This window comes from Apteryx mantelli, chromosome 3 (genome assembly GCF_036417845.1).
Source record: "Apteryx mantelli isolate bAptMan1 chromosome 3, bAptMan1.hap1, whole genome shotgun sequence".
NCBI classification, from domain to species: domain Eukaryota; kingdom Metazoa; phylum Chordata; class Aves; order Apterygiformes; family Apterygidae; genus Apteryx; species Apteryx mantelli.
The window spans coordinates 122,373,566-122,383,721 of record NC_089980.1 but is presented as its reverse complement, the minus strand read 5'-3'; the positions used below and the strand labels follow the sequence as shown (position 1 = coordinate 122,383,721).

The window sequence follows — 10,156 nt, the reverse complement described above, 5'->3', positions numbered from 1 at the left end:
GTGGTGCGCGTGCGCTGACCGAGGTGGAGTGGCGTCACCGAGCGCGTGGCGCCGGCGTGACCTGGAAGCGGAAAGGTCTCGGTGGGGCCGCGGTGAGGAGCCGGCCGGTGGCGGGGCCGCGCCCCGCCGCCCTGAGGAGGCGCCGTGGGGCCGGGCCGGGCCGCGGGGGCGCCCCGCCGCCGCCGGGGCAGCGGGAGCCGGGCGGGCGGGCCGGGAGCTCTGCGGGGCGGGCGGTGAGCCAAGCAAGCTGCGCCGGGGCCGGGACCGAGGGCCGCACCCGGGCCGGGCCGGGCCCGCGCGGTGGTGACAGCACGAGCGAAGGCCTCGGGCGGCGCCGCGTGGCGGCTCTGCTGAGGAGACCAACCGAGGGTGCCCCAGGTGTTCACGCAGGGACAGATAAGGTGTTGTTTGGGCTGCAGTGATGGTTTTCGGTTTTTAATTTAGGGCTAGAGATAAAAGAAGAAGAAAGCAAGATCAGGTGCCGTCCTGTGTCTCCTCTGTGCGCCTCAGCCCCAAAGCAGAGCGTGGATGCAGGAGTCACTGCTTCCTGCGTCATCCCTAGTAGGAAAGATGCATCTCAGAAAATGTGTGTGCTCACTAGGGAGCTGCTAAGAAGTGGCAATAGGAAATGCAAAAAAGGCAGCATGTATTATGTTGTGCCTCTGCGGACCTTAAGTGCATTCCTCAAAGACTTCAGGCAGAAGCTGCAAATTTGACCATGCTCTGGCAGCTGCTGCTCTGAAGGGGAGTCTGCTAGATCCTTGGCGGTGGTTAAAAGGAGCAAAGAAGGACAAGGGTGTCCTGCATACCAGAATGCTTTGCCATATTTCTTGTCACCGAGGTGGCTTTGGTTTGTTAATGATCTAGTGATTGCTTAATGTAAAACACAGGGACAGTCTTGGGACTGTAATCCAGGAGCTTCTCAGCACTGTCACTGATCCAAGCCCCTCCTTGTGAATCTTGCATTATTGCAAGCTTGCAGAACAGTGTGAGCTATCTTCAGTGGGATGTCTTTCTCCTTTGTGCTCTCTCTTCCTCCTGCTCAGCTTTTATGAAGCCTTGTAATTAAGATGTTCTTCCCTGAAGCTGGGAAGTACAGGTTCCAGCACCCTCTGGTTGGGAGACTTGGGGTTTTCTGTTTTAGCTAGCCACTAATACTCACTAAACTGCTATGTCTCCACTCTGTTGTTAAAATAGAGCTCCTACTGTGACTGACTTGGTTTTTATAGTTTAAAAAAAAACTTTACTAATACAAAAGACAATTTAAAGGCTCTCCAGCTGGCATCTTGTCTCTGATACTGGCCAGTTATATGTTAGTGATAGAGTATAATCAGGACAGATGCAGGAAAATGGCTTCCTCTGATATATTCTCTGAGCTCCCAGTAACTCAGTTCCAAGGCAGTAAATGTAACATGGTTCTTGCTTTAATCTTCAGGACCTTTGTTAAGTAGTAATAGTTGCCCCTGGTAGTAGGGGTTACAATCACTTGTTCTTCAGAAGTAGGTGTTTTTTAATGGGAGCATAATCTTTGGACTACAGAATGTATTGGGTGCACTTCATAGAACGTTTAAACCTTAGTTTAAAGCACATTAATATCATCTAATGCTTTTAAGTGGGTATATCCATTTTTAATTTGTTCCTAAATGTGTATTTTTGTATGCATTAGAAACTGACCTTTATGACATTCTCAGAGTCACTAGCTTACTAGTTTTCAGTTTTTGTCCACTTTGAACGCATTCAATCACCCTGGTGTTTGCTGGGACCTCCCTTCTTGATGATATGATGGATTTAATTTTTATTTTTCCTACCTAGAGTATCTTCCTTGATCCCATTATGAAAAAATGTTTAGAAAAGGAAAAAAACGACACAGCAGCAGCAGCTCACAAAGCAGTGAAATCAGTACTAAAAGCAAGGTAAGCTGAATTTGGTATATACCCTCAGTTTATGGAAGGACTTCCATTTGCAATGAGCTGACAGTTCAGTGGTTCACTTACACTGATATTAGGATGTGATTTCCATAACATGCCATGTTCCGCAAGGGAGAGCTTTCTATTTCACTTATTCCTCAGATTGTATTATAAAATTTAAAACACTATTCAAATATAAGCCCTCTGATTCTGAGAAGTCTGCTTGATTACTTCCATAGTGAAGCCCACAAACACGAGAGCTTCTGGCAGCACATGGTAAGGTTTGCAGGAAAAAGTAGTACATTTGTTTTCTCTAGTGCTAAATATTGCCTTTAAGAAGGTGTCTGGTGCTTGGTACCAAGAATGACTTCAGTTCTTTAAGTTGGCTATTCAGTATCTCTGAAAAGTATTCTTCGTTTTGAATTGTGTGTCCATTTTATCTGATCAGTTTTGGAATGATCAGTTGAATATTCTGGATATTCTGAGGTGCTGTTTCACTTCTCTGGCGCTGACATAGCACATGTTATTTCAAACATTGGTGACAAGCGTGTAGTTGCCAATTTCTTCAAGATTAAGATGCAGTACTAGAAAAGTGTACATAACCTTAAGGTCCATTTTCTCTCTTTTTTTTTTTTTTTTTGCCCCTTCCTTCTTTCAAAATATTTATGGACTTCTCAGGGGCTCCTGCTGAATTTATATCAAATCTAAGTTACAATGAGGCAGAAAGATAACTTCAGAAAAAGCATATTTCCCACCCCGCTCCATTGCAGTGCTCTTTAAATAGTTCAAAAAGGGCAACTAAAAGTGAATCGTTAACAATCCTTAGTTCTTAATAACTTTCTGTTGCTATTGTTTTTTTCTTTTAGTCTGTAGATTCCAGTCTTGGGGGACTCTCCAGGTCTAGTACTGTGGCTAGTTTAGATACAGACTCCACAAAAAGTTCAGGTATGTAATCAGAGTTTGAGTAGATGTGTACAGAACAGGATTAATTTTATGCATGTTCATATAAAAGCGCGGAAAATGGAAAAAGTTAAAGTATTTTTAACAATTGCAAGTGAATCTATTAGATGGTTTGTTGACTAACGCATGTATAACTCTAGTCCCATGAAGTATTATTAATGATTCATGTAGTATTAAGTGTTTTTTTTTTTTTTTTTTTTTTTAAGATAAAGTGTCTGAACAAGAAAAATTCAATTAGTTGTGTTACTAGCTTGTTACACAGCATAAATCAGATAAACTTTTTGGAAGCTATGTTTCATGCTTTTATGAATTTAATTTTGCACTTAGATCTAGTAACTGAAATAAGAGTTGATTTTACTTCTCTTGTTCACAGATCACAGTGCAACCAAACTTTTTTTTTAAAATAAACTATAGCAAAGTAGAATCAGCTTTTGAATTCATATGAAATTACTGCCTTTGCCAAGGGCTGTTCTGGCTGCATAATAAAGAATCAACTCATGAGAGTTCATTAAAGGGAGAAGTTAATATATTGTGGAAGGTTAAGTATTTGATAAAAGTCAGCAAAAATTGCATGGAATTTAATACATTTGCTTCACTAACACAAAAGAAGAATAGAATTCCTGTTCTTTAGAATTGCTTCGTTTTATTCTGTTGCAGGACAAAGCAATAGTAATTCTGATACATGCGCAGAATTCAGAGTTAAATATGTTGGTGCCATTGAAAAACTGAAATATAATGAGAGCAAAAATCTAGAAGGGCCATTGGACTTGATAAATTACATAGATGTTGCACAGGTAAGCATGTTACAAAAGACAATACCAACAATGTCAGAACATCTTAAGCTGAGGTATATTTCTTCTTGTAAATTTTAGACTTACTAGAATAAAGTAACTTACTGAAAAAATCTACTCAAGTCATTAAGTTACGATCTTGAAAGCTGTCATACCTGCTTCCATCCTATTGCTCTATCTAGAGCAGCTGGAGAAGATGCACCCAAAAAGCAATTCTGAAGAAGGAGACTCACAATGAAGGCCCTTTTCATAAATCATTAATGACTATCCTAACTGAAAGCTGTTATATTCTCTTCAGCACTGTTAGGAATAGTAACTGGGGAAAGAATATCTGCTCAGTACTATAGAAGAAGTTTTCCTACAGAGGAAAAGAACAGTTTCCACTTAAAACCACTTATGAACCTGTGACCAAAGAACCTGAATAATATTTGGGTTGTCATGCCAAGTTGTGTTAGCTTTTAGTATAAAAATAATATACGAGCCATAAGTGTCTGTTCTTGTTAGGTAGCTGGTTACTTGTCCCATTAAAAGCACAGAATGTCTGTTTATCTTAAAGCAACATGACACTTTCAGTATCTGAATATATGCTAAAGCTATTTTTACAGCTAAGTACAAAAGTGCTGCTGTTGTTGAACATACATCACCCAGGGTCAGTGCAGCATGACAGAGCATATTTTTCTGCCCATTTGATTTGCCTGCAACATCCTACTGGAGCACGGGGCAAAATCCCCCAGAGATTATAAATTGCTTTCTGGAATCATGTAGTATTTCATGTAAGATAAAGAGATTTGAAGAGTGCAGGAATGGGAGACCCCATGCAGTAAGATGTGGGCAGAAATAGTGATGTTGGTGATTCACTGGACTGAAGTACACTTATACATAGTTGAAAACATGTGTTTCTTCATTGTTTATGCTCTTCTTTGTACACTAAAGGCTTTTGTTTGTTTCCCTCCAAAGCAAGATGGAAAGTTACCTTTTGTTCCAGGTGAAGAGGAGTTTATTATGGGAGTTTCCAAATATGGCATTAAAATTTCAACATCTGATCAATATGTAAGTGATTCATAACAAAATATTTTGGGGGGGGAGAGCTGAAAAGTGTTTTCATTTATTTCTCTGATAGATAATCTGTGTGACAAAGATGTGTCACTTCTGGCTTTAAGTAAAAGTAAGGAAATTGTAACAAGCTCTTACAGCAGCACTGCCTCAGTTCATATCTCCTGAAAACTGTCTGTATTTTCCTTGGTGGATTGGTTGGATTCATGACAAGAATCCATGCCTTTTGGGATAAATAGAGTACCAGGCAAAAGTCAAACATGTCTGTATACTCTTGGGTCCAGTCGTCTTTTCTCTATGGCTGTTCTGCCATCCTCTCAGGTGGAATAATAGCATGACCGTGATGGCCAAGCCCACAGATTCCTCAGCCTTTTCTGAGTTAATGATTCAATTCCTGGTGATGTTGTTGTGGAGAGAAAAAAAAGGTTTTTTTTTCAAAAGTTCTTGAGTTGTCTTCCTTTCTAAAGTTCCAGCCTTGAGCTCCTAATCCAAGACTGTGGGTTCACTCCAGCATTAAAGCATCATGTTTCCACTTTATTTTTCAAGCCTGTTTTTTATGTTTGCATTATTTCCTATAGATAGTTTATTTTCCTTTAGCACACATCAAATAGCTGTTTTGCTAAAAATAAAAATCCGGGTCCAATCCCCAGGGCCTGTCTGTTGCTTTTGTATAGCTTTATACAGCAGTCATGTGGCTTCCTTTTGGTTGCCCTCAGAGCCCCAGATACCATAAATACTTGGCCTTACAAAGTCATGACCTATCAACAACCCACCAATGCCTGCTCATAAAAGCCTCCATGAACTGTGAGGACAGTGAATAGTATTGCTCAATATCTGAATGCTCCAAAGAGAGTCAAAAAGTTTCCTTTGGTCCCTTCAGAAAATAAAATACTTGTTTCTAATGCCTGAGGGGAAATGTAGTATTTGTTACTCAAACTTTTAATTCCTTTGGATTTTGTTCTTGCTGTCCTGAATTCTTAATTCTCATTGAGAACATAGGCTATATTATTTAAATTCCTCTGTGCTTTGACAAAGGTAGAATGGATAATTTTAAGTCTTTTATTCATCACTTTTCTGGCTTCAAGCTGAAAGCATGAACAAGCTGATAAAGCCTTCTGTGATTAAGCTAGCTTGCACTGGCTTTTTTATTGCATTGCATTCCATATTCAAAATTCTGGCTTTTTTGCATCTTGTGTCACTGTTGGTGTTTAATTTCTACCTTAACACGTTACTACTCCTAACTCTCTCATAGATATCCAAGATGGAAAGGTTACTTTCCCTGCATTCAGGCAAAGAATTTAGTCTCTTGTGCCTTGGAAGGAAAGGTGATTAATAGAGTTCAGTGATTTGCAGATAACTTTGTAGATGCACAGGCTACACAGGATTTCAGATGCTAAAAAGAGAATTGACTGAAGGATACAAAATTTTTTTTTAAATGGATTAAAGTCAACATTTAAATTTTTTATTAGTGACTGAAATACTTACAGATATGTAATTCACTGATGCATTTCCATTGTTTGTGGGTGCAATCACTAGAAACCGAAGACACAAATATTTATAGAAGGAACACTTAGACTTTGGCCTTCTTCTCATTCTGTTTGCGTGTATTTGTTCATTATATATATATATATATACATACATGTATGGCACAGTTTGTCCATTGCCATCTCATTTCTCTCTCAACTGCAGAATCCCCTCATAACCAAATACTGGAAGGAGGGGAGGAAATGAATTTACAGGGGGACTATGCACTTTAAAGAATTCTGGTTACCTGTAAGTAGCCTCCCTCTTTTAGTGATAATCCACATATATAAGCACTGTAGCGAGTCCCAAGCAGCAACTCTTAAAAAGTTAACGTAATTTGGAAGCAAATCTTGGAATCTTTCATAGAGAGAGTGGATGGCTGATCCAATAAGTTCCACATCATTTCTAACTGCCTTCAGCATGGTTTGATGGTTGGTGAAGGTATGATTAGAGCTGTGAGTCATTGCTCAGTGGGTGTCAGGGATGGAGATGTTCTTCAGCAAGGTGGTCTTACATAGTTTGAGCTCTGGCAGAGGGCTCTGCCTTGACAGTTTCATAGTAGACACCAGTAACTGTCCATTTTTACAGCCTCTATATGGAAATGACCTTTCAGCTACTGATAGGAACAAGGGAGTGCTTTGATGCCATCAACATAGGAAAAAAAGCTGTCTTCAGGTCACAGAGTGGCTTTAACTATAGAGGTGATAGGACTGGGAATAAAACAGGTGAATACAATCAGTAGGACAGGATGGCTTGAGAAGGAAGGCTTTGTAAGGTAGGTCTGCAGAGACCTTTTTGTACCAAAGAACACTTACCAGTCCTTTTTGAATGGCCAAGATCAGAACTGGAACAGTGACATAACTCGCTGATAAAGCTTTTCAAGTACAGCTTTCTTAAATACAAGATGTGTTATATCAGAAAGATACATTTTATAAAATTCTCTTCTTGATCATGCTACATGCAGGATCCTTTCTTAGTTTCATTTCTCAGTATAGTTTACTTCCTGCATTTTCAAGGAAAGGAATCCTTAAAAAGAGGTGGCATGAGGCACTGGAGCCAGGCAGCCAGGCACCCTCCGGCTACTAAGTCAAGTGTTAGAAGTGAAATCTTGCTGTGATGATGTAGAACTGACGTATCCAGAGAAGAGGGAGTGTGTAGGAGAAGAGGGAGCAGAGGAAAAAGGTGGCCCTGGCAACCAGTTTGCTTTGGAATTTTCTCTGTTGCTTGTTACAAGAGTGGAGAAGAAGGGGATCATATTTACAAACTTGTAGTAAACAAGTACCCAATAGTTGGAGGAGTGGAACTGGAAAGGCTATACCTGTTACTTAGCTATCAGGATGCTCTTAATTCCTTTTATCATAGTAGTTTAGATTTCTCTGAGCGCATCATGACAGCCAAAGATGAAAACTGCTTGTCCTCTGGAGAAGGGTTACTGCCTGTCTTTCTGGCCATAGGGCAGTAGAAGAATCACAGTGCTGATTCAAAGCCATAAGTAATGTCAGTGATGGATCTCCCTGTCCAAGACACCAAAGCAGACACCATATTGCTAAGGTTGGGGGAAGGTTGTCTTGGCTGTAATGGATTTAAATGGGCCTTGTCAGTCTTGCAGCCACCTTCTGAAAGTGACAGGGGTCATGGTACTATAAAGGGGCTGAGCCCTTCCTGAGGTTTGTGGAGAAACTCCAAAGGCTGAAAATGCTTGCTGAAAGTGCTAACGCTTAACCAATAGAAACAGTCTTATGCCAAAGCATGAGCTTTTAGTCTTTTTTTAATTTTATTAATACAGATGTAGCCCTAGTAGTTGGGAGGTCTTGGGGTGCTTGGGATGCTGAAAGGGACCAGGATTTAATGGGAGTGGTGTTGACTACAGCAATGGGGTTTGGTGCCAGTGTTTTGGCTGGTACTAAGGATAAAGTCACTTGGGCAGGCTCTGATGACCCTGAGAGCTGACACCCAAGGGAAGTGGTGCGTTTCAGTCGTTTAGACTCCCTCCCTTTTCAGCTCAGGGGCAACTAAAACAGTTTTCAACTTTTGTCCACATTAAATCATACAGATGTCTGGCATGCGGGTGCACAAACAATTTAATGGATGTGATGCAGGGCCAACAAGGACCTTCAGGAAAGACTGAGAGACTGTTGTTTAAATAGGAATGACCAGTAGAGTGTGCAGATTCTAATAGACAAAAAAAACAACAACAAAAAAAAAACCCAAAGAAACAAAAAAGCCCAGACAGTTAGGGAAACAATAAGGAGCGAAGTGCTTCCTCAAACCAGGCCCACTGTCAGGAAATAAGATGGCATTAGGGAGGTTAAGCACAGAAGGTGAGTGGGAGTAGGTGAGGAAATAAATGTATGCTTTAGAATATAGTCAACATTTGAATGCAGCTCTAAAACAGAAGCAAAAATCAAAGCTAAAATTGTTAAACCACAATTTTTTTTAAATCTTGGTGAACTCCTAATGAAAAGTTTATATTTCTAATTTTAGCAAAGGTTACTTTTCTCCTGTAGAAATCTGAAGTATTCTTTTTTAAGAGACCGGAATCAGAACATGCAGAAAACTGAAATAGTTGTTGCACTGTTCCAGAGTAACTTTTATTTGCTGGATGGTTTCAGGATGTGTTACATAGGCATGCTCTTTATTTAATTGTACGGATGGTCTGCTATGATGATGGTCTGGGTGCAGGAAAAAGTTTACTGGCTTTGAAGACAACAGATGCAGCCTCTGAAGAATGCAGCCTCTGGGTATATCAGTGCAATAGTTTGGTAAGAGTTTGTTTATAGTATTTAATTTAGGTATCAATATTTTGATCTTAAAAAGAGATTGTAAAACCCAAAGGCCTTGTTCTGCCTTTTGGCAGAAGGGGGGTGAGTTGGTTACTAAGAACGTAAATGTGCTCTGGGCAAGGAGGGGGAAAAAGCCCCACAGATTGCCTTTGATCAGTGTTGAGGAAAACAAGAATCTACATTCCCTAAAATTACAGATGCGTGCACAGGCCTGAGAAAGCTTTTTGCACCCTAAGGAGTGCTAAAGCCAATCCTCCGTTTGTATTTTCAAAGACAAAAACCTCTTAAGATCTGACAGAGCAGGGAGGGATTGAGTAACAATTCTGGTAATAGAGAACATATTCAATATTTATAAGCAAGGGAAGTGATCTCCTCAAAGCAGGAGAGTTCATTGTCAAGATATCATGATATGACATCCACACTTAGCAGCACTGGGGAAACAAATAAACTGACTTTCTGAATGCCAGTGGCATGCTCTGATGAAAGCTAACAAATCTGACTTGTTTCAAAAGAGCTTATTTAAAACAGCTTCCAACATGTCATTGCAGATCACAGAATTCAAATTAAATCTCACTTGTGCTATTCCATTCTGCATGTCTCTACCAAAAGAATGATAAAGGTCACGTTTTGCTTTAAATGAGTTTTGAGAAATTCAGAAGTTCTTCAGAAAGTGTTAATGTGTATGTTTTTATTTGATTCAGGAACAAGCACAAGCTATTTGCAAAGTGTTATCTACAGCCTTTGATTCAGTTTTAATGTCAGAGAAGTCCTGATTTTCTTCAGCAGCATGTGACTGTGTAGTACAAGAGGCCTTTGTGTGTGTGTGGAGGAAATGGGGCTCCTTTGTGATACTGCAGACTGGCCACTTAGGCACACACAAACTCAGAAAAGACTTACTGTGCAAAGAAGAGCCATGCAACCCTCTACATGGTACTTTGTCACTCCCCAAACATGACTTGAAGAAATCATTCCACCTTCAGTTTCCAGGACAATACAGAGTTTTATATTTAACATGGATGTTTTTTCCTAAATCATTATTTTGTATATTAATGTCACTATTGTAGAAGTGTAAAATAAAACTGACACTTGCTTCTAACCCCTTGTCTGTAAAATAATTTCTTTATGTAGATTTCAGGTT

General features: G+C 40.1%; 1 protein-coding gene across 6 annotated transcripts; it reads left to right on the top strand.

Annotated features, from left to right (window-relative positions):
• Positions 1 to 6: 6 nt before the first annotated feature.
• Positions 7 to 10,114, top strand: ITGB1BP1 (integrin subunit beta 1 binding protein 1). Of its 6 annotated transcripts, none has more exons than XM_067294273.1 (7): positions 7 to 92; positions 1,813 to 1,913; positions 2,774 to 2,852; positions 3,525 to 3,661; positions 4,616 to 4,708; positions 8,848 to 8,997; positions 9,720 to 10,114. In XM_067294273.1, the coding sequence occupies exons 2-7, from the start codon at positions 1,842 to 1,844 to the stop codon at positions 9,789 to 9,791; spliced, it is 603 nt and encodes a 200-aa protein (XP_067150374.1). In that variant the 5' UTR covers positions 7 to 92; positions 1,813 to 1,841; the 3' UTR covers positions 9,792 to 10,114. The 6 variants fall into 6 exon arrangements, with proteins under 6 accessions (XP_067150374.1, XP_067150375.1, XP_067150373.1 ...); XM_067294274.1 differs by lacking the exon at positions 7 to 92 and adding an exon at positions 221 to 378; XM_067294272.1 differs by lacking the exon at positions 7 to 92 and adding an exon at positions 221 to 401.
• Positions 10,115 to 10,156: the final 42 nt, after the last annotated feature.

Excerpts from the sequence above, each read along its gene's own strand:
- ITGB1BP1 (XM_067294273.1), top strand. The coding sequence starts at position 1,842 with ATGTTTAGAAAAGGAAAAAAACGACACAGCAGCAGCAGCTCACAAAGC. Across the intron at positions 4,709-8,847 it reads TTTCAACATCTGATCAATAT|GATGTGTTACATAGGCATGC; the intron begins GTAAGTGATTCA and ends GGATGGTTTCAG. Across the intron at positions 8,998-9,719 it reads TATATCAGTGCAATAGTTTG|GAACAAGCACAAGCTATTTG; the intron begins GTAAGAGTTTGT and ends TATTTGATTCAG.